The sequence below is a fragment of the Plenodomus lingam genome (genome assembly GCF_022343315.1).
Source record: "Plenodomus lingam strain CAN1 chromosome Unknown contig_26, whole genome shotgun sequence".
Lineage (NCBI taxonomy): Eukaryota > Fungi > Ascomycota > Dothideomycetes > Pleosporales > Leptosphaeriaceae > Plenodomus > Plenodomus lingam.
In genome coordinates, this window is record NW_027093941.1 from 859416 (window position 1) to 882007 (window position 22592).

Here is a 22592-nt window from a genome sequence, read left to right on the forward strand (position 1 = left end):
GAACACATATATATATATATATATATATATGTGTGTACATGTATAACACAAAACCATAGGAGATGGAATCAAAAAAAACCAAGACAAGAAAAGATGGGACGAGTAGACTCCACATGCCACAATTCTGAATAGAGATACATCCTACCTCATCTCCTCCTATCCTATCCTATCCCACACACACATACAATACACGCGTATACAAGCGGCAAAACAGTCCCTTCTCAGCTCCCCTAGCAAATCTAAACTAACCTCAACCACTCTCACACTCACACACACCCACTCACTCACACTTGAAACCCACACTCCAACAACACACAAAAAGTATACATAATATACGTATTCATATCTCATTTCCGCATCTTCCCATCCCCCCAACCCCCCACCCCTCACCCCTCTACCTACCAACATAACCCCTCCAACCAAGAACAAAAAAAGAGTTCAAACAAATATAGCTACACAGCAAAGATACAAACCCCCCCGAGGTACCAAGACAACTGCCCCACTAGCGCTTCCCGCCCGCCCAACATGACATAAAATAACAGGAAAAAAACGAACAACAAGCCCAAGACCGTGTGCTGCGCGGGCCGTGCAAAAGAAAGCAAGCCCACTGTCCGGGGAAAAAGAAAGAGGCGGATTCCCCACCCCAAAACATTACCTTCAATGCACGTGCTACAAATCATAGTTGCCCCCAAAAAAAGGCAAGAAAAAAAAATAAATCCGCAGACTCGCTGAAGTCGCTTTTGCAATCCATCAGTCCAGTGTGTAAGTGTGTGTGGGCAGTCGTAGCCCCCGTGGTCGACCCCGCTCGCGAGACGAAACAAAGTGTACGGCCTGCAAAACCATCATGCGTTAAAGGGTGTGCAAAAAAGGGAATTCGTGAGATGAGTATGAAAAGGGGCTGTGTGTAGGAGCCGTAAAGGGGCGAATGCCGTGTGCAAAGGAAAAAGTCTAAATGGGTCGTAAATCTCATGTGTATAGGGTATCAGTTTCTTTTGGGCGATTGTGTCTTTGGGTGGGGGGTGGGCGAAACGAAAAGGCAGTCGAGTGGCCTCTTGATTTGGCATGCTGTTGTGGTACAGATTGTTTGTTTCATTCATTGCGGTTCCAACTGCTTGGTGGTCCGGCGACCGTATCTCCCCAATGGTATTGATGGTACAGGTTGTGGCAAGCTTCTCCTCTTCCCTGATATGCTCCCCAACTCTCCGTCAACCAACTTCTTCTCCTGGTCGGGGTCGTAATAGTAGGTCGCTGTGACCGACACGGAATGGACCGATGTGCTCAGAGGCAGCGTGTACTTGAATATACCTCGTACGATGAGCTCAAATGGGTATTGTAGCACTTCTTCCCAGCGATCCGAGCCACCGGCTTCTGTCTTGTTTCCAGGTTTCACTAGGTGTATCTCTCCAGTGGACTGTTCTACGTGGCGTTGGAAGAAGGATCCCTCAAAGGTCAATGGCGAGCCAAAGTGGGTAATTCGGCCGAGCAGCATCGTGCGCAGCTCGCCATCGATTGGATCGTTCCCTTCATCGATGCCGGCAACGCTCCTCTCCTCGCCATTCTCACGGACAGGAGGATCCACATGTGGCCAATCCCTTTCGTTGCCTCGTGGACCGTTTCCATGCTCGCGCCACCACTTGTCAGTGCCAACGTGCTTGCTTTTTGCGAATATGCTCACTTCCATATCAGCAATGGTGACGCCAATGATGTTGGGATTGGTGGCATTCACGACGAGATCAAACATAATCTCCTCCTGACTAGCAACCACATTGCGTACACTGTCCACCACGACGCCGACAAGCGGCTTCGTGGTTGCAAACACCAGGCCGGCGGAGCTGAAGATGACAACCAGCAAAAGTATCGACAGCACCAGGCATCCCGCGAACCTGCGACACCATCCGCCATTCTGCCGATGTCGACGTTCCAAGTGGCGTGTCGTAGCGCTATTCCTTCGACGCGGCGTTCGAACGCGTGGGCTTCGGCCCGATGGGATCAGCGGCGTCCGCTCATCATCGGCTACGTGCTCCACATCAATGTCGTAAGCGGCTGAATATTCGCCATGTTTCTTGCTGCCGTTAGTGCTGCCATGCCCGTTGCCAACGTTGAAGGCATGAAAGCGAGGGCTATTGGGCTGCGAGACCTGTCGTGACGACGGCCCACGGGCACGCGACGACTGTGGCATGGAGGAGTCGCTGTCCATCACCAGGTGGTTTAGCGCTCCACGCCCTTGACCGTGTCTTCCAATGTGATGGTGGTGGCTGCCGCCGCCTGCTCGTCCAGACCCGATGCGAATCGTACCATCGCCCCGATCCATGGCATCTCCATCGATGCTCGGGTTGTTGTAAGGATTTGTGAACTTCATGCTACTCTTCTTGTTCGGATTCTTGTGCGCGTCACGAATGGCTAGTCGTGGGTCCGCCAGACTGGTAATCGATGTCATGCTCGGCGTCCGCGAGTGATGCTGACGGCTTCGGTGCGGCTGCTGTTCGGGCGGGTTCGACTCGTAAATAAAGGTCGCGTCCGAGTCGGACGAGTTCTCGTCGACGGCGCTTGCGACCTTTTGCTCGAAGACGTCGGCCTTGGAGGAAGCTTTACGATGGCTAGCGTTAGTAGCCGAATAAAAATATCTGAGGGCAGGGGGTTGGGGAGAAAGCATGCGCATCTCTGGACTCGGGGGTGACACTGTCAACAAGGACCGTCGGTCGTCATATGAGCGATATGAGAGCGGACTTCCCAGTGAAGATGTCGTCTTGGCGCGAGAGCCGACTTGCGGCCGCCTCGGCGTGCTGTAATGATACGAGATGTGCGGCGACCTACCAGTGCCTGAATTAATAGACGGTGCTTTGCGCTTCGGAGGCTCCCTTTTCTTCTTGGGGCGTATCGTTTCGTTGCTGGGCTTGAGCCGCAGGCTTCCGTCTACCCGGCCGGACAACGAGCGGTCCTGGTTTCCGATTGTGGGCTGTGCTACTGACGGGACCGTCTCCGTCTCTACCGTCATGTTGCGCAGAGGCGGATCCGTGCGCGACCTGGTCGAAAGCGACGAAAGAGAGGGTTTCGTGGAGACGGTGGTAGGCCGTTGTGTGGAAGCCGCTCGTTTCTCCTGCATCTTCCCTTTTCTGCCGGATCTCGTGGCACTGTCGCTCCCACTCTCGGCGGCGTTCTTGGTGTTGTGGTTGAGTCTGGTGCTGAGGTCTTCTGTGACTTTGGACGGGCTGACGTCATTGCGCTCTTCGTCGGAGGCCTTGTGTGTAGATGCTGTGGGAAGAAGACTGGTGGTTGCAACCGTCAGTAAAGGGGTTTCGTGTTAGGCTTCGGTACTCTCTTCGTTGCAGCATTCGGCGTGCATGCAAAACACGGGAGGGTGAGTGGGGGCGATTTGTGGGGAAAAGGCTTACATTTGCGAATCGAGACCGTCGAAACCAGGCGTGGCAGGCAGACTGGATTCCTGGACCGTCTCCAGCTTGGGGGCGGCACCGCTGGCACCACGAGACGGCCCTTTGGCGCTCATCACAGGCTCGTCGGGCTCACTGGCGGAAGCGTCGTCTCGGACAGGGAAACGGGCCAAGGAGGCTGGCGAGGAGCTCTGTACGACAATGGCGGGAGTGGATTGCGCCTCGGGCTTCCTGATCTGGGAGCGCAGGGAGTTGGCGCGGGAGCGAGAGCGGCCGTCGTCGGTCGGGGGTGGAGACTTGAGACGCGGCGAGATGGGCCAGTGAGGGGTGGAGTCGCCAGAATTGGGGCCACAGACGGACTTGAGAGGGCGGGGCGGCCTCGCGGTGTCTGCGGCAGACGTGGGAGTGAGCTCTGGGATGCTCGTCGACGACAGGGCGCGTTGTATCGAGACAGCAGAGGGAGCCTTGGCACTGGAACCGGCAAGACTGGACACGCGGCTGGGGCTCACATCGGTGCTGCTCTTGGGTGAACGAAAGCCGGACCTCGGGTTGCTTCCTGCGGGGGCTGCGGCGCGTTTGGTTGGGCGTGCGGGCGATGCGTCTCGCGAGGAGAGGGGAGAGGTCGAGGAAGAAGGGTTGGCGTGGAGTGCTCGCGGGCCAACAAACGAGTGGTTGCGCAACGGTGCAGGGTGGGCGTTCTCGGTAGGGCCAGGCGAGGAAGCGGCAGGAGCAGTGGGAGCCGGGGCCGGAGCAGGAGCAGGAGCAGGAGCAGGTGTTTTGCGGGCCTTGCTTACAGACGGGTCGAGGGAGAGTGCGGGTGCAAGTGCCGGAGCAGGAGCAGGAGCAGGAGCAGATGCAGATGCAGATGCTGGGGTATGATGTGTGGATGATGCGGGTGCAGGCGTAGGCGTCGGTGTAGGCGTGGGTGTGGTTGTGCTCGTCGTTGTAGGCGTAGGCGACCGTTCTGCTGACTCCATGATACCGATGATGGAGTGAAAGCCGTCGTCAGAGGCCATCGAAGTCATGTTGGTGGTGGTGCAGTCGTCTCAATGGGCAGCGCCTCTTCCGGGCATCCTGTGCAGATGCGCAGATGATACACACACGCACACACGCAGACAGGCGATTGCTTCCGGCCACTGTTTGGCCTCACGCCTTTGCGAGCTTTCAACGGGGGCCTGGGACAGACAGCAGCGAGGCCAGTGCCGTCGTCACCGTCACCGTCACCGTCACCGTCACCGTCACCGTCACCGTCACCGTCACGCACGCTCAATGGGGGCGCTCTGGCCAGCACGCGGCAGGCGGTCGTTGGACGGCGCCGCAGCGCGGGGGTTTCGCTGGCAAGGCAGGACGAGGGACAGTGTGGCGTGCAGACAACAGGCGCATTTGCAGCGGGAGGGGGGATAGAGGGGTTTAGGGGAGCGGAGAGGAGGGAAGGGAGAAGGATGTTGGTGTGGCGATGGGAGATCGGGTGTGGGTGTGTGTGTGTGTGTGTGTGCAAGAAGACCAGAGTCCAGACAGGCGACAGGCAGTCAGCGCCCTGGAGATGTCGGGGCTTGTTCTGTCCTTGCCATTCATCCCTCCCAATTCCCGCCTGGCTTGCTTTCCCGCCCTTTGTTTTTGGCGTCCGGCCCGCCCGCGTCGCTGACGGAGGATGAATGATGCATGGATGCATGGGCCGACGACTTTCAGGCACGGAAGCGAAGCACCGAAGCCAGGCGAAGGAAGAAACTGCCAGCGCATCGCTCGCATTACCCTTACAGAGAGTACGTGACAGGCTACGGCAACGAGTAGATACATGCCTCTATACATGCATACATACAGACAGACAGACAGACATACTCTACTACAAAGACTGCCTGTAACCCGCCAGAATACACGGCGAACGAGGCTCCTTCAGGCAGCTAGAGAGTACGGGAACCGCCCATCCGCCATCACCCATTCAATACGCCCAATACGTCCAAGACGATGCGCCCAAATGCGCCAAACCACTGCTGCAGCTGCGTGAACCCGCTGTGCAACCTTTCTTTCTCTCTCTCTTTCTCTCTCTCTCCCTCCCTCCCCCTCCCTCTCTCTCTCCCCTCCTGTCCAACGACCGCCAGAGTGAGCCGTATTGGATAGGGCTGTGCCGGGAGAAGGTCCGTTAGCATGGGCCCTCCATTTCCCTCCGACGCCGTCCACGACTGCGAGCCCTCCACGTGCCCTGCCACCCACGCCTACCCACACCGCCTCACAGAAAGAAAGAAAAGAAAAGAAGATGAAAAAACTACATTGTACAGCATGTACACGACGCGACGACGCGTGGGCTGCTCTGCGCAATCAACCCCCACCCCCACCCTGTTCATCACCCCCACTGGCCTAATCATCTCACTCCATCTCATCCCAAGACCAAACAAAGTGACAAATTCCATAGGTAGCCTACTCCCTGTCCTCTGTTTGGACATTACCTTGCTCTGTGCGCAAGCGGTCAGAGTCAAAAGTCTGGTAATAGAGTAGCATCCATGACCGTCAGCCTCAAAAAAAAGGGCGGTGGCGGTGTCTCAGCGTCGTGCAAGACATCCTAGGCAGCATGGATCCGCAACCAAAGGTAGAAGCTGAATCATATCGCACCCAATCTTCAAGTGTAGGACGGCTGCATGCGACTAGATGGAACTTGGAGGGACCCTCAGGTTCATCATAGAGTCTCGGTCCAGTTCTGGCTTGTCGGTGCTAGTCTAGTCTCTCTTCGTGGCGAAAAAGTGTCATTGTGAGCGATTTAATGAGAAATGGTCCCAACCTGAGCCGTGTGGGGAAGCCATCCCTCGCCGTGTGAGAACAAGACTGTGTTGAGAGATTGTACATCTCCCAGGACAACATGTTGTTCGTTGTCCGTTGGATGACATTGCTGCCATCGAAGCATGCAGATCAACTGCCATGACAGGCAGACAGACTTTGGCAAGCCCATCGCCAGAACAAGTCTAGCCATTACGCGTGATCACGAGACACTGTGGGGGAACTCCCAGCCCTACCTACTAGAGTACACAGTAGAGCCTCAACCCACTTCTCGCTACTCCTGTCGTTGTCAAAGACGCCTGCCTACCCCCAACACGATTCCTTTCTAGTACATGGCATCTTCCGGACACTGTCAATGACCTAACATGCTCATCTACAGGTTCAGGCCAACCACTTGAGCCGTAGATCAGCTCGCTGGACGCTGGTACAGGAGCTGCCTCTCTTTCACTCCCATTGAGGGTGAACAAAGTCACAATACTTCTTGACACTGTGCTCGACCGCACGATGCGCCGGGACTATATAGTGGACGCAATGACACATGATTCTCCTCATCAATCACATCGCTCCTCAAACACTCGCAAACACTGCAATTAGGCGCCATGAAGACATCCAAGTATGCACCGAGAACCCCAGCCGAGACTCTCGCCCAGTCCAAGGCTGAAAAGCTGAGCAAAGAAAAAGAGCGGGCCACTCGTCTACTGTTTCGAATTCGATGGAAGGCTGAGCTACTCATGGTCTCCTACTACCGAACAATGGAGATTGTCCAGGCTGAACTCCAGAACAACAACAATCACGAGACCCTTCACGCCATGCAGAGCGGTGCTACTAGTGCAAGTGCCTATAGCCAACAGAACATGCGCTCGAGTGCTAACTTGGTCCAGAAACAAGCCGAGTCCATGTTCAAGGTGGACTTTTTTGAGTGGTACACACTCTTGGAACGCTACATGACCGACTGCCTCGCCGTCTTTGGCTTCAGCGTCTCTGCCTCTGCTCCTCGCATCAACGTCAACGCTCTTCGATACATTACGAATCCATCACGCCAGATGGCCTCCCATGCCTTTCACGCCAATTTACTAGAAGCCTTGGACGACGAGAAGTGCCCACTACATGCATCGCTCGGCGTCCAAGAGGTCCGAGTACAGCTCGGCTTGGCAAAAGACTATCGCAACGCATGGAAGGGCGCGGATGAAAAGGCAGCCTTGCCATCCAAAACCGATACCGAGGAAGAAGCCCGCAAGAACATTCCGCTCCAAGACCTGCAGCTCGAGCCCATGCTGCGTACTATCATCCTCGGCTGTGAACAAGCTCATGGAGTAGTGCAAGCATACAGTCACACGAACGGGAACAATCTCACGAGTCGGGATTTCCAGTCTCAAATGTACGGCCACACCAGCATGGAGGCCGATGACCAGCCTTTTGAGTATATGGATGACGCTATGGAGCTAGACTAAGACCGCGTCACAGCGCGCAGTCGTCTTGTCATGGCCGGATCGTCGCCCGTCTACTCATCATGCTGAACACGTTATTCGCCAAGTAAGTTTCCATCATCGCAACACCAAGACTTTGCTCCTCGTTTCAAAAGTTTCTCAAGTCTACTTCTATCCCCATAGTCTACATCTCAACACACATAACTCTGCCCCCCATCCAACCTCTCCAAGATTCCAGTAAAATCATTGCTCTCCCTCCGCCGTTCCTGCTCAATCCCCGCTTTCCGTACCAAATCCAACTCTTCCCTCCCCCTCTCCTCCTCTTCCTCCTCCAAAACACTATCAGCCCGCTCCCTCCCACCACCCCTCCCCATCCCCCTCCTCACTTCCTCCTCATACTCCCCCACCCCCCTCTCCCAACACTCCCCACACACTCCCCCCACACAAACCACAACACGAAACCGCCATTCCTTGCGGCCCAACATTCCCCTACAATGCCCACACCCCAACGGTACAACCACAGTTTCCAGATCCCCGGGCCGTCGTCGAGACCCTTTACTCGTTCGCGTTTGCAATATTCGCTCTCCTCCCTTTTGTCGCTGCACTCCGTCTAGAATGACTAGGCCATCTGATTTACACCACCACACCGGTCGCTTTCCCAGTGCCGTTCGCGCGCTTGTCGAAGTGCGGAGGGAGGGTGGTGGTGTTGTGGTGGGCGGGGGGAAGAGACAGGCTGGTCCTGTTGGTTTTTGGGAGGGCGTCGTGTTTTCCGGGCGGGTTGGTTGGGTTGTTGATGGATGGTGGAGTGTTTGTTTTGGGTTGGGGCTTGTGCTTGCGCTTGTGGTTGCTGCCATGATCGTTGTCGTTGTTGTCGTTGTCGGCGTGTGGATTGGGAGTGTGATTGCGGCTGTGGCTGTGCTTGTGCTTATCCGGTATAACACAGCAACGCAAGATCTCCGAAACCAAAAACGAAAAGGAGTGCCTGAGATACTGCCGTGAAATCCACAAGCGCAATGGGAGAAAGCAAAAGAGAGAGAATACGGACACAGTTACATGTTATGCCACATCATATCATATCATACCATACCACATAACTACAAATAAAACCATACACCATGTCCTCACTCTTATACTTTAAAAAACCCGCAACCTCATCCCACCTTACCTCATCTTACTCCATCCCATCCCATCCCAACCAACACCAACACAACCCCCTCCCCCGTCCGTTTCACACCCCTGACACTACCACCACCCCGGCCTCGAAACAAGAAACAAAGTCGGTCGGCACCCGGACATTGGCGGTATCATGCGTTCGTGCTGGGACACTGCAGTAAGAGGGGGGGGGGGCGCTGCGCAGAAGAGAAACAAACTGTGGGAGTCAAGGATGCGTGTTTATGCAGCCATGTTTATGCGCGGTGTGGATTCCATGGAGCATGCGAATGCGCTAATATCCCCGCACATGAGCATGCTTTGTGCGCGCGTTGGGGGGTTCTTTTTTTTCGCGTGAATTGTCCATGTTTGAGACGGGTGCATGTACTTTATTTCAACTGCGTGTGTGCATGTATATGGGTTAGAGGGTCATGTCAATGGAGGAGATGATGGGCATGAATAAATTGGCAACAAGAACAAAGTCTATTCAGTCTATGGAGCAGTTTGTGTGGCAACAGGAGGCGTGCGCCAATTTGCGTGGCCTGCAGCTGCTGGAGTGGTGGTGACGGAGGTCTCATCCTGACACCTTCCGAACCAGCCTTTGCTTGTGCAGGTGGTTGTCGTGGGCAGAGTCGAAGACGTAGTCGTCGTTGCAGTTGTTTGATCTTTGCAACCAAACCAGCCGGGCTGTGCAGTCACGTGTTAGTCACTGCGTTTACAAAGCCATGTTTCAACCTGGACTTACTGTGTGGCACGTGGTGGTGCTCGAGGTTGTCCTTGATGAACTTGTTGTTGTCGTGGTCATTGTAGTGCTCTCATCACGACATCCCCACCACCCAGGAGTCTTGCAGGTTTCTGTGCGTGTCCTGGTCGAGGTTGCGCTTGTTGCGGTTGACGTGGTCGTCGGCTTGGTGTGTGTACCGTTTTCATACTTCCACAATATACAATCGACACACCCGACATCTTCGTCCACACACTTGGCAGCCTCCTCGTACTTTTTGTAGACATTGTCGATTGCATATCGAAGACTGTGCGTCGAGGTGCTTTGCCTCCATCCCCAGTCTTTGACCACGTCGTACGCACATCGCTTGCCGGTATGGCACAACGTCTCAAAAGCGTAGCCTCCAATCGAGCAAAAACTAGAAGCTCCATTGCAAGTGCCCATGTACACAGGATCAGCAGTGTGTCCAAAGTGAAAGCCTCCAGTGTTTTTCCTGAGCGGCGCAACATCTCCTGCTGCTGGGAGTCCAAGGCGTTTTGCAGCAAGCGCTTGTGGATAGGCCTCAAATGTGATGGCAGGGACACCATGTTGCAAGCCAATCAGTGAGGCAAGCACACCGCCCAAGCTGTGCCCTGTCGTGATGATGTTCGCGTCAGGGTAAAGCTTGGTGACTTCTTCATAAAGTTCGAGAGTCGCCTGGTAGTATCGGCTCGGCTTCCTCAACTCGTGTCTGACGCATTGGTCGTCGCAAGTATAGGTACCCGTCTGGCAGTCACATACTTTTCTCCAGAGGTATGTACCGCCCTGAGCACAGCAACACGATCCGAAAAGGTTGTCGTTTTCCTTGTCATGGCCTGATGTCCCGTTGCCTTCAAACATAGCTACCGTGGTGCCTTTCACAGCCAGAATGATTGTGGAATTTGTTTCGTCACCAAACACATGACCACGTATGCCGCTATCGTCCCAGCCAAATGGAATCGAAGTGTTGTATTGTTCGTCGACATCCATCCAGCCAGGATCTTCACGGCCCGTCTTGTACGCATCCTCAGACATGTTCGCGAAATTGATAATCGTCTCCTTATCTCCGACATCTGGGCCCGGGATATCCTCAGCGATCCATATCGGCGACATAGGAATTTGTGCATTATAGGGTCTCATCGCGGGCCTGTCCACTGTCACGGGCGCAATCTTGATGGAAATAGGGCCAACCTGGGAACCCGATTCGGCGGCCGCTATCTTATCCGGCGTCAAATCTAATCGCAAGGCTCGTGGACCAGGCTGGCCAGCACCATGATGCAGCAAATGTCGCAACGTAAATCCATTTGCTATTGATTGTTCGGGAGCTGTTGCCGGCGCTGCGGGCGTTGTTCCCGAAAACACATCGTAGTCACCGCTAGAAGAACGTAAGATGACCGCGAAGAACACGACCTGCGAAATGATGCCGAGAATAAAAAGTATACGTGAGGAGATCATCCAGATGTTATGTGTGGGAGCACGCAGTGGCATGGTATGTAGACATACCGAGGAAGGGGGAGGTGTGGATAGCGGAGTGGTTGTAAGTGTTGATGGTTGCTGGGCTGCCTACAGATGCCACGCGCGCGTGACGAAGCCCCTAATCCCGAAAAGGGAAACATGCTGAGGCTACGTCATGCAAGGACCTCTCACGCGCATAAATCAGACGACGCGTTACTATACAACCGTCGCATCGGCGTACAGTCAATGATGCGGCAGGTCACGATAAAAAGACTGGCTAAAATCCCTTCATACTTGTACACAGTGCTCTAGGTATGATTTCTTCTGTCAAGGTAAAGACAAGTGCGGGACTAGTCACGTGACGAGATGGCCGTTCAGCCATAACCTGCTTCCTTTCTGTTTTATGCAGGACCGGCAAATACTATATAGATCCAACAAAGGACAAAAAGAGCTCTTCAGGGCTGATGTATCGCCTTACGCTGATCAACGACCCGATGAATAGAAAATCAAGAAGTCGTGCTATACAGAACACGCATACTCCGCACAACGTAAGGCCCAGCCTAAACGTCCCGCATTTTCAAAAGGTCATCCCGCTGTCACCATAGCCCATTCCAACATAACTCTGATCGCTCCAAATCCCCATATCAAAGAATTGCTCCATGTCAAAGTCGACATGCTTCATCGCCGCGAATGGATCGTGACAATCGCTCGAGTCAACCTGCACTTCCATGCCAACTTCCTGCATGTAATTGATGCCGGCCAACGAGTTATATCCTTGCTCCGACTGGTGTGACATAGGTGTGGGCACAATTCTGCTGCTCGGACACGACGCTTCGCTGACGGTGCGTCCAACAAGACTGCTAGGCGTCGAATGAGCCGACGTTTCTTCCGCTGGTCTAATCTTCCGCAAATACCATGTCCGGGTTAAGTCGTTGATGGAACGCATGACATGCCAAAAGTCGGTATGTGGCTGCGTTCTCTTATCGAAAGTAGACAAGCTTTGCATGCGGTAGCAGATTGATTCTAGACAGAGATCAAGTCGTGTCCGATCCTGGGCAGCCTTATAATCCCATCCAGCAGCGATATGTGCATCTGAGGGCATACACAGACGGGCTATAGTCATAATGACCACCGGTAGCCGCATCCACTCGCAGAATGATATGAGATGATATTCTTGGGCTGGAAAAGTAAGCAGTGTGTCGAGAAATTGCTTCCCAGCCTCAAGAGCAGAAAGCAAAGCACTGAGATGCGCAGAGTCAGTGATAGCTGTTTGGTCATATGGCTGCGTACGTAGCGCTACACCATGTAGGAGCATATCCGTGAAGGAAGAGGATAGCCCAAGTACTTTGTTCATGTCAGCTAATGAGGGTAGAGAGAGTCTATGGGAGAACATACCACGGCGAGACACTGCATTGGCACTCTCCTTTTTCCATGTTTCCAACTGGGCCGCCATGAACCGCATATGCATCAATGTTCGAGGGTCTGACAAGTTTGTTTCACGGGCACTACCTGTGAACAGAGTGTCCTGGATCTGGTCGTCAATCTGTCGCAGAGCTATGAGAAGTCCGATTGTCTCATCAGATTCGTACTCTCTGTCTTGCTTCAGACTTTGAGCCCATTCGGTCTGCAGCGCAAGGAATCGTCAGATCAAATATGCTAGAGACGCCACTCAATGGAGCAAGTTTAACTTACCATTTGTGGGGTGTGCTTAAGAAGGTTGGGCTTCTGGAGACCTGCTGCAACCCTGTACTAATTCAATACTTGCGAGTAGAAGATCAGAGAAGCAATACATACATTGACGCCAAATAGTAACACCCCAAAAACGCTCGGTGTCGCTCGCGTTGCTCCTCAGGGGGTGGTGGCGGTGGTGGTGGCCGATTTGCGATGTTCAAAGGCTGGTAATCTTGGTGGAGCCCAATGTCGAGAGCAAGTCCAATGGCAAGGTGGTGAAGGAAGAAGATTTGCTGGGTCTTATGACTGAACACGAAATGATACCTTCGCTAGTCAGCGATATTCTTGATCACGAATATAGGACGTACCATGATAAATAGACGAGTACACCTTGCACTAATCCCAATGTTCTTCGTGGATAAACCATCGTACGGGTTGCCAGTTCCCGGCGATAGATGAGATCGAGGGCCTTTTGACGGGTGGTGTCTCTCCATGAAGCGACAGTCATGATAGCAAGGAAGAGCATGGGCCTACTTGCGTGAATATCGTGGGCAGAGACTCTAGGCGGTATTATAACAAATGGAAACGATACAGACATCTGACGATACTCGTTCACTAGAGCATCAGCAGCATGAGTTGACAGCAACTGCTGTACGAGTTCATCTGTAATGGGCGCTTCCCTTCTTTTGGAAGCTTGAAACAAGCCTGCATGTGCTGTATTACCGTCTTCATGGTCACCATAGGCGTGGACATTGCGCAGCTCATGTAAGTACTGAGCATCAGCTTCCGCAGATCCTGGGTCCTGGTCGCTGTTCTGCTGAGTCGATGGTGTCTCGGGCTCAAAAGAGGCGACTGGTAGCCAGCTTCCTGGGGCAGCGTGGTTCTCTTTCACCCACGTCGTCCGTCGCGCCTCATACTCGGGAGTCCGACTAAGGTCGGGCTGATGTTCCACTGATGCTACGGGAGGCTCAGAGCGCAAGTCGGTTGCGTTGACAAGCTTGGCCACCAGACCGTCGATCTTTTGCTCGACTTGCGCGATGCGACTTCATAATGTCAGCAGCGTTGCCAACTCTCATGCTCATCAAGTGTCACTGACGAGGGCGCGCGAAGTTTACGGATGCGCCGCGGTGCATCCGCCCAAACACACTCTTTATCAGCTGAGCAACATCTAAAAGAGAGTAAGCATCATTGACAAGACTTTCAAGCGCGTTCACAAGGAACGTATGTTGGGAAAAGGGGTTAACAGTGATCTTAGCCTACCTTTGACATCTATCCGCTTCTGCACTCGGCAGACAACGCGTTTTTAAACTCCGGCACCGTTCACACGCCTGAGATGTTCGTGCAATACCCGCTCTGGTCGCGGAAGGGCGTTCAATTTCTGCCATTGGATGCGGTGGGTGCGGCTCCAGTGTGCTTAGGGAGGGAATGTGGGCACAGAGTCAACGGGACGGAAGTTGCATCCATATCCGTGCCGCACTAGTTACTCAGCAGGAGGCCCCACCAAACTTCCTAATTTGTAACATTGTTCTGCTTTAACTTAAAATAAATACGGTATTAGTTAGTTAAAGCCTAGTAGGCTAGTTTATAGGGCCTTAACACCCCCATACTATATTATTAGATTATAAAGGTTATAAGTATGAGTAGGGCGGCGGGCCGAACAAGGCCAACAATGGCCCGGAATGCCCTAACGTGGCCCGGGACAGGTGAATTACGTGATCATGGGCGGTATAAATACCCATGAGAAGCGATACAGACGGTATCGATTCGTTTGACAATCGAATAACACCTACTGTCCCATCCTATCCATCGAACCTCTATCATTACCCGTGAAGTCTTAAAGGAGGTAATAATTAGCTAATATAAAGGTAGATTAATATAATTAGTAAGGGGAAGCTCTTAGCTAAGTATTATCCACTATATACCGGTATAGTAAGGCGCTAACGTGTGGTATAAATATGTATAGTGGGGCTTACACCAGCCCAACTACGGTGTGACCGTTGTAATTCAATCTATACAGAGCCTGAGGGAGCCAGTAACGGCGGGTTCCAGAATTCCGAGTGGACACTGCTCGCATTGGTGAATCAATTGGCCCGAAGAGCAATAAAATACACTCCAACGTGGCCAGTTTATAACGTATCATCCTGTATTAGTCTAGACATCTAGGTGACTCATGGCATCAACGACATAAAGAAAATGCAAATTACGACGAACTTTGATAACAATCTCTTCAGATGAAGTTTGTTTACGCGTCAAGAATAGCTTGCTCAGTAAAATTTCATCAGTCTACTCACCGTCTTGAAATAAGCACTGCTTATCTGAACTCATGATTTAGCTTCCAAGCGATTTTCGGCCCGGAACTCGGGCATACATGTGCGATTATTGCTTCTGTACATATGAAAGGTGGAAAAGGTCAGATTGCACAAGTCTAGAAGTCTCAGTTCCTGTAGAAAGCTCTTCCTTCGATGGCGAGTGTTGCCATGTACTCGTCAGCTTGATTATTATGGATGAGTGACCGAACTACACTAGCAAGTATAATTCGTTCAACCATCATTCATATCCTGTAAGCCGAGCCCATTATGACATTAGCGACTTCGTATAGTAGTAAGCTGTGAGATAAATGCAGACGCTCTTGTCAGCTGCATGTCGAACCCGGGCCTTACAAACGGACTATTCCTCATTTCTGTGCAGATGGGCGAGACAATTGTGAGCGTGGCAGATCTTGCTACGCGATTTTGATCATCAGGTGGCTTTATTGTGACCCAATTCTTACAAGGGCAGAGCATAGTGAAATGTGTGTAGGTTCCACTACTGTGATATTAGGTACGTTGTGTGGGTATGATGAGGAGCATATATGAGCAGCATGCTGGAGAGAACATTCTTGATGGGCTTGTATCAATTGATATACAAGCCCAGAGCGCTTATCATGCCAACTGTCTGACCATAATGCCGGTTGTATCCATAAATAATAGGCATGTTGAGTCACATTCCGGTGGAACTCGCACATCCGGACCGTTTCGTCAGATCGATCATCTGCAGCGTGTCGAAGAACGTTGTCATTTTTACTTTGCATAGTGTTGCACTTGTGCAAGATAGAGTGTGGTATTTAGGACCTATTGGACTAGAGAAAAGCCTATTAGATATAAGCCATACCGCTAGATATGATATAGGGCTGACAATAGAATCGGCTTTTTTATTTTTCCACATCTTCAAGTATTGCCTTTCTACTTAGGCAGGCTTGCCCGCTGCAATCAGGGCGCTGAGCGTATCGTTTCTCTTGATGAAACCGTTGAATTCCTTCGGGTATTTTGTCAAGATCAAGTCGGCCACCATCCTCGAGAAAACATTAGCGCCGGCCTTGGTTAGGTGCGTCCGATCGATGTGATCGCTAGGAATGTAGTTGTACTTGTCAGCCTCTTTCGAACCAATCGCATTGACGTAGTCTGTCGACGCCTTGTTGAGGTCGATGAAGTGGTAATGCCCGGAGTTCGCGACGGAGATGGTGATATCGCGTTGTTTCGATAGACTCTCGATAACACGGTTAGTCGTGCTGTTGAATGAGCGCCGGGTCAGAGGGGTGACTAAGATAGGTGTTCCGCCCGCAGTGACTACCTCCTTCGCAAAATTATCGAGATTTGTAGAGTAAGCTTGAAGTGAAACACCAGAATCAGGCTTTTGGTCATTGTGTCCGAACTAGACTTTTCGTCAGTATGATACATGACCATTAAATTTAATAAATCATCCTACTTGCATGGTCACGTAAACGCGAAATCGGTTCTTGTGAGTTCCTATGTTCGCGGTGACATTACCCCAGTCGCCAGACGTCCTGAAAGACGCGGTTGTTGCACCACTGTGCCCGAAGTTGTGACCGAAAGAGCCACTCGGAACTGTGTTATTGAGAAAGGAATTGCCCCATCCAAGCTTTGGTGCGGTTATAGAGTCTCCAGCGAGAAGCCAGTACACAGGCTTCTCAGCAGGCTCCAGAAGAACTGCTGGAGTCGCGAGAGCGATGGGTATGAGAGAAAGGAGTGAAAGACGCATGATGAAATAATGGTGGTTGGTGAAACAGGCTAAAAGGTATGGGGATTTTCAGGCCTCAGGTACGGTAAATAAACATAACATGAGTCTGGGACCACATCTTATATACAAAGCACTTTTGAAGCTCGGTCGTTGTGTACCATATAACCTAATTCGGCCCATACTTTCCAAATGACCTTGAAATTGATTGATCAGCGGAAAGGATCAGACGGCTCCCACCAATGGCAACATGAGTTTGGAACTGCTAAATGGCGGAAGATGAAAATTGTAGGACATGATGCTACTTTTATTTATTTATAATCAATATAGAAGAGGCGGCCCTAATCGCGCCCGGAGTCATTACCGGTGCGCGGGGCACACGGATGATTGACTCTTTCATAATCACTAAAGATCCAGAAGTCGAAAGCTACATCTCAACATCTGCTTTCAGTAATTCATCCGCTATGGTGTCCTATGTGCCTTACCGCGAAGGTACTACTTGTAGGATGTACCCTGTAGTTCGCCATGCAATCACTACCATATTGGAGCATTGCTGACTTCATTAGCGTGTTCGGTAAGACTTGTTTCACGGACATTCCAAAAGATCGCGACCCACTTATACGATGTCTCCATTGACAATCTGCACGCAGATATTTACAAAACAGTCTGATATAGTACTCTATGTACGAAGGCCCGCGAAACGATAGAGCCGCGTTGGTCCATGTACAAAAAATTTACAAGGGTATATGAAATTCATGATGACGCCAAATGTACGTCTACTGGGAGCTGATGGCTCAATTCCCACCAACTGCGACTGTGAACAGTTGTGGCGACCCATCGAACACTGTACCAGCAACATCTCGGCCACCGTCTGGAACGACATCATCGTATGGGAACGCATAACCACGCCCATCCCGCTGAACTTGATGTACGATGCGCGAGTAGTGATTTGTCGTTACGTCTTGGTAGTACTTGCTCGGGTCACTGCCGTTCGGAAACTGGTTCCCAGGTGTGTTCAGCAAGATACTGCGGTTGAAGGCAGCCGCAAGTCTAGGAATGACGGCGTTTCGCGCCTGGTTGGAGCCAGTCGCGAATGGTCCAGTGCTGCATGTGAAGATGTCTCGGGCAGACGGTCTACCGAAATTACCAGCCTCGCCAAGTTGCAATTCCTCGCCCTGCACGCGACCAGTCAGATTGCCAGCTGCAGCCTGCGTGTTGATCGTAAGATTCTCGTTGCGATATTTGTTCCAGACTGCTTGGATGTAGCCGTCCCAGTAGTTACCCCAAGCGTTTTCGTTCCCGACCATAAGGTTATTCGGACTCAGGACTCTTAAAGGACGGCCATTTGACTCGTAGATCAGCTGGTCCCAGGGCCTACCATCGCGCTGCGCTTGTGTACGAAGCTCATTGACGATTCTCTGTAAGCCGTCTGGACCCATACCAGGCACGGTCTGCGTATTGCCTGATGTGCCGGTAAGACTCAGTGAGATTGGGATGTTGATGAAATCCACATAGCTGATGTTGGCGAATAGTTGAGCATCGTTGTAGGTGAACTCGCAAAAGGTCCAGTCGATGTTATAGTTCGGATCGCTAGGGTTAGTTACACTGGGCTCCACGACTGCAGGCCCAGGGTTGAGTTTGAATGTTAACCTGGCGCCGATGCTGAACCAGATACGTCCGCCAGCGATCTTGGGTATCCTCACGTTGACAGTATTGCCTGGTGCTCCCAGACGGATCGCCACATCGGCCTGCAGAGGTTGCTGAATCTCTTGGGGAGATGCTGGATAGTAAATGTTTTGGCCATCGGCCTGCACGAATAATGGAGTATTGTTGCGCTCCAGAGCGAGGCCGGTGATGTATGCGTAGACGTCGCCGGAATTGGTCTTGTTTTGCAGAGCGATTTGCAGAGTACCAGACGCAGCTTCCGCTAGAACTTGCTGCTGATCCTCGGGGGCGGCAGCGCGCTCTTCAACATTTGGGGCAGCTTGTGCATCGACGGGAGCAGGAGTAGGTATAGGAGCAGGAGCAGGAGCAGGAACAGGAGCAGAGTTTGAGGCCTGTCTTTTGTTCTTCTGGAAGCTTTGACGGCGCTTGTCAACAAACCTCTTGAAAGATTTCATACTGATGTCGCGAAACGGCGCGGAAGAGCCGGTGTGTGCTGAAAACACTAGTGATAGTCGTAATGATAGAGATGATGGGTGTCCGAGAGCCCAAAGACGCAATCGAAGACGGAGATGCCAATGCGCGCTCTTTGAACCTGAGGAAAACAACAGCCGTCATCTTATATGTAGACGGCTGCTAGTCAGTATATGCTACCATGCGTAGATGATCGAGGCCTGGCATAGCGTGAATACCGGTACAGGGCCCAGCTGATGTCACACATGCGACGCTTTTTCCTTGGGGTCAAGCCCCGGCTGCAGGATTGGCATCGAATGCGCGATCGTCATTTTCTTTTTTCCTTGGCCAATGAGACATCTGGACAATGCACCCCTTGTGCACGGCCGGATCGGCTCTGTCTCCGACATCAGGTCCACGTGTGTTGCACGCGTGTCAGTCTCTTGAGAGCGACTAGGATTCGAGGCGGGAACTCGGACTCGGGATTGGTTGACCCCGGATTTACATATTAGTGTCTTACAGGAAGGTAAGAATCGCTATGCCTCACGTTGTGCAAAGCATGTGGCTCTGATGACAGCGAGAAGGAAAAAGATGACCCGCAAGCCTCGAGATTGTGGGGTGCGTCAAGTGCGTCAAGTGAGTTGCTGGATGCATCTTGTGGTAGTAGTCGATGACCTTGGGAATCTTCTGTGTGGGCATGAGCGGGTAGGATTCACGGAGCAGTTTGATTCGGAGTGCGAGTGTGACTATACCGTATTTAGATGGACATGCATGTTGTGGGCAAAGATCATGTTGTACAAGAACTTGCTTATCTCTTAATTAGACAGATGGATACCATAGATTGTCCCTTTACTCGTCGGGCATTTGGAATGTTGAAGCTCGATTTCACCATGCTTCTCCAGAGGCTTGCCCATCATCGAGTGACATTGTTATGGCAAGTCGCGAAATATGACAGCACTGCAGGGCCGACCAGTGCTTCAAACACCACAGTTGTCATGATATGTGATGAGGCTCCACGTAAGCATCTGGTCACATTAGCTGCTCTTCTTAGATGGAATGGTCATCGCTACGCTGCCCTGTCGTCCGGCTGGCCACCGTAACGTAACATGAATGGCGGGGACAAGTGAGTGAGAAGAGCCAGTCTTCTAGATCCAGCTAAGTCATTGGAGAGTTGTGTCCGGTGGTTGAAGCTCCTGATACGAATGCTATAGAATGCTATACATGCATCGCGGCGCTAGTGCCATTTTTAGTCTAGGTGGAGGCTACGAGGATAGCATACCTACTGTTACAGTAACAGTACTACTGCAGTAAGCGGATGGCTAAGTACATAGTAGGTAACGGAGTTTTGACAAAATGCTTACCACGGACAATATTTCTTGTGTTCTTCTGTTCAATCAAAAGCAAAGGTGTGGCTAAATGTATTAGCCGTGACCATCCAGACGTCTCCCATGTGCCCAATGAGCCAATGTATGGCTTTAGTGGCTTCCCAGAAAGAAAAAACATCCAGGTCTAGAAATACCAGAGCCAAGTCTCAGTGACGGATTCGAAGATCTTACACAGTCTGTGCCTACTCTCGTATAGATTGAACTAGCTGGCAATGAATCCTCTTCCACCCTCATGATTGGACCAAACAGAGGGATTTCTACCCGCCTTGGGTAATTTTGAAGGAGCATCATCACGAAGAGTAACATCAACATCCCAGCGTTTTGAAAGTGTAGTATTGTGGAAAGCGCAATATGTTCATTGTTTTACAATGATTTCGTTTGCCATTGATGAAATTAACACGCTGCGTTGGAAGATTGTACTAACGCGCAATGCAACAAGACTACCTAGAGGTGGCGTGATAGATGGAACACAGTTTTCTAAACAATTTACAAATATCTACGTCAGAGCGGCTAAAACTGGGACATACAGTGTGTAGTAACGGCTCAACTTTGCATTAGCGGTCTTCCACATGTCACTCACAACTCTCATAACAGCAAATTAACCAAACGTGCGTACAACATAATGGCTTTCGGAAAGATTTCGCCGGCTACGAAAGGTATCTAGAAGCGAGAATGTTATTTATTATATGTGCTTGCGGTCCGATAGTATCACAGTGATCAAGGAGGTCCCTGCCAAGCCCCGACCCTACGGCCTACTAGTTATCTCGGCTAGTTTGAGGATCACGTTACTTGTCTTGTGCGATGAAAATAGCCAGGATGTAGCAGTGGCAAATCACATGATACTCAAACTACCCGAGCGCATGAGTATACCCCTCAGGCTCTTCAAGTATCCTAGACTATGGTAAGTGTGCCTACCTAGAAAATTACTACTTTGTAGATCAACAAATTCAGGAACCCTCGTTTGATTAGCGAAAACTCTACTAAGGGTAAAACACCACTAAGTGCCGCTACACACTTGCGCTCATCTCGATTCCTAAGGGTCCAGACGACTATCAGCTGTGTCAGACACTAGCAAAATCTATAAGTTCAACAACATCTTCTGCAGATTATCAATTTTAAATTCCACAACTCTTACAGTCCCCTGATTTACTCACCATGCTCACTTCACTGATCCTCGGACTTTCTACGTGTGCGCTCGTTGGAGCATTACCGCGTAGCGACCCAAGATTGCCACAGGTGCAAGATCTTGAACCTGTGCTTACCACGCTCAAGAACACAGCAGACCTTACCCAATTCTACGAACTTTTCAGGAGTACTGGTGGTATCCAAGGAATTCCAGGTCCTCCATTCGAACAACGCTTCAATGATCCAAAGCAAGGCCTCGAATACACCATTCTAGCCCCTACTAATGAAGTAAGTCACCATTTCACTCATACCAACCAAGCAGGAACAGTACTAACAAGAAGAACGCAGGCACTAAAGAAGCTTCCACCAGGCTACCTAGCACAATTGCAAAAGCCATCGTCCTATGAACTCCTAGCCATTATTCTTCGGACCCATATCCTCCCCGGCAATGTGCAGATGCAAGATGCCGCCCAATCAAAACAGCCAATTCGTATGATCGAGGGGTTCTCGGTCCTCTTCAATTCGGCACTTGATATCACCACGAACCCCAACCTCACAAGCACCGAGATCCCTGCCGGGACGCAAGCCCACGTGATCAAAGACTCTCTAGGGAAACCCGTCCGCATCGACGCTTCCAACGGTGCCGTATACAAGATTGACAACCTGCTGGATGTGTTTGATACGTATTTCGGCGCCGACGCTGCAGGCGATGCCCAAGCGCCCGTGACAATAGCTTCAGGGACCATGGGCGACATTCTCTGCACCGAGTCTGAACTCTCGACCCTGTGCACATTCTACAGGGACAATGACCCGGATTTTCTTGCGCGTCTTTCTACTGCGCCGTGCGGTAGCAATCAGGGCAACGACACCCACACCGTCTTTATTGCACCTGGTGACCGCGCGTGGGGTTACTTGCCTCAGGGCACATTGGCAAATACAGCCCAGCCACATAATTTTGGCGCAAGTACGTTGCTGTTAGGCTTTGGGTTGGGCCAGTACGACGCCGCAGCTTGCGAGGCCCAGAATACGTATGGCTACAACATAACTGTTCGCAATGGGTTGGCGAATAACGCGCGCATCACGCGAAAAATCCAGGGAGTCAATGGGCAAGTATGGGTTGCAGGAAGATGGCTAAACCCCATGTTCTCAGGGTAGAGGTCGCACCGATTTGATGTAGATTAATTACAGGGTGCAGGCATGTTAGCTAGCATCTTATAGATTATACAAATGTGTCAGCTTACATAATATTACTGAGATGTTTCGCACTATTGCGAGAACGTGCATGTAGAAGACTAGTGGGCACAATGTTAGCTACGTATGCTCCAAAAGGTACCCAACCACCGTAGTCACAACC

At 51.5% G+C, this 22592-nt stretch overlaps 7 protein-coding genes across 7 annotated transcripts; 2 read left to right on the forward strand and 5 right to left on the reverse strand.

Moving 5' to 3' along the window:
• Window positions 1-402: 402 nt before the first annotated feature.
• Window positions 403-4983, reverse strand: IAQ61_006557 (uncharacterized protein). The gene is made up of 2 exons (XM_003845391.2): window positions 3393-4983; window positions 403-3266 (listed from the first exon to the last, which is right to left on the reverse strand). The coding sequence occupies exons 1-2, from the start codon at window positions 4412-4414 to the stop codon at window positions 1094-1096; spliced, it is 3195 nt and encodes a 1064-aa protein (XP_003845439.2). The 5' UTR covers window positions 4415-4983; the 3' UTR covers window positions 403-1093.
• A 1774-nt stretch (window positions 4984-6757) lies between these two features.
• Window positions 6758-7609, forward strand: IAQ61_006558 (uncharacterized protein; the record flags this gene model as incomplete). The annotated part of the gene is made up of 2 exons (XM_066097221.1): window positions 6758-6988; window positions 7040-7609. The coding sequence occupies 2 exons, from the start codon at window positions 6758-6760 to the stop codon at window positions 7607-7609; spliced, it is 801 nt and encodes a 266-aa protein (XP_065952698.1).
• Window positions 7610-9190: 1581 nt separating this feature from the next.
• On the reverse strand, window positions 9191-10995 carry IAQ61_006559 (uncharacterized protein). Its single transcript, XM_003845394.2, has 2 exons — window positions 9480-10995; window positions 9191-9421 (listed from the first exon to the last, which is right to left on the reverse strand). The coding sequence occupies exons 1-2, from the start codon at window positions 10959-10961 to the stop codon at window positions 9227-9229; spliced, it is 1677 nt and encodes a 558-aa protein (XP_003845442.1). The 5' UTR covers window positions 10962-10995; the 3' UTR covers window positions 9191-9226.
• Window positions 10996-11241: 246 nt separating this feature from the next.
• IAQ61_006560 (uncharacterized protein) lies at window positions 11242-14012 on the reverse strand. Its single transcript, XM_003845395.2, has 7 exons — window positions 13860-14012; window positions 13696-13767; window positions 12968-13642; window positions 12723-12923; window positions 12621-12672; window positions 12324-12552; window positions 11242-12272 (listed from the first exon to the last, which is right to left on the reverse strand). The coding sequence occupies exons 1-7, from the start codon at window positions 13982-13984 to the stop codon at window positions 11506-11508; spliced, it is 2121 nt and encodes a 706-aa protein (XP_003845443.1). The 5' UTR covers window positions 13985-14012; the 3' UTR covers window positions 11242-11505.
• A 1812-nt stretch (window positions 14013-15824) lies between these two features.
• On the reverse strand, window positions 15825-16637 carry IAQ61_006561 (uncharacterized protein; the record flags this gene model as incomplete). The annotated part of the gene is made up of 2 exons (XM_003845397.1): window positions 15825-16289; window positions 16344-16637. The coding sequence occupies 2 exons, from the start codon at window positions 16635-16637 to the stop codon at window positions 15825-15827; spliced, it is 759 nt and encodes a 252-aa protein (XP_003845445.1).
• Window positions 16638-17407: 770 nt separating this feature from the next.
• IAQ61_006562 (uncharacterized protein) lies at window positions 17408-18733 on the reverse strand (the record flags this gene model as incomplete). Its single annotated transcript, XM_003845398.2, has 1 exon — window positions 17408-18733. The coding sequence occupies one exon, from the start codon at window positions 18731-18733 to the stop codon at window positions 17408-17410; it is 1326 nt and encodes a 441-aa protein (XP_003845446.2).
• Window positions 18734-21184: 2451 nt separating this feature from the next.
• IAQ61_006563 (uncharacterized protein) lies at window positions 21185-22519 on the forward strand. Its single transcript, XM_003845399.2, has 2 exons — window positions 21185-21526; window positions 21587-22519. Exons 1-2 carry the CDS (start codon window positions 21269-21271, stop codon window positions 22391-22393), a joined length of 1065 nt encoding a protein of 354 aa, XP_003845447.1. The 5' UTR covers window positions 21185-21268; the 3' UTR covers window positions 22394-22519.
• The last annotated feature ends 73 nt before the right edge of the window (window positions 22520-22592 follow it).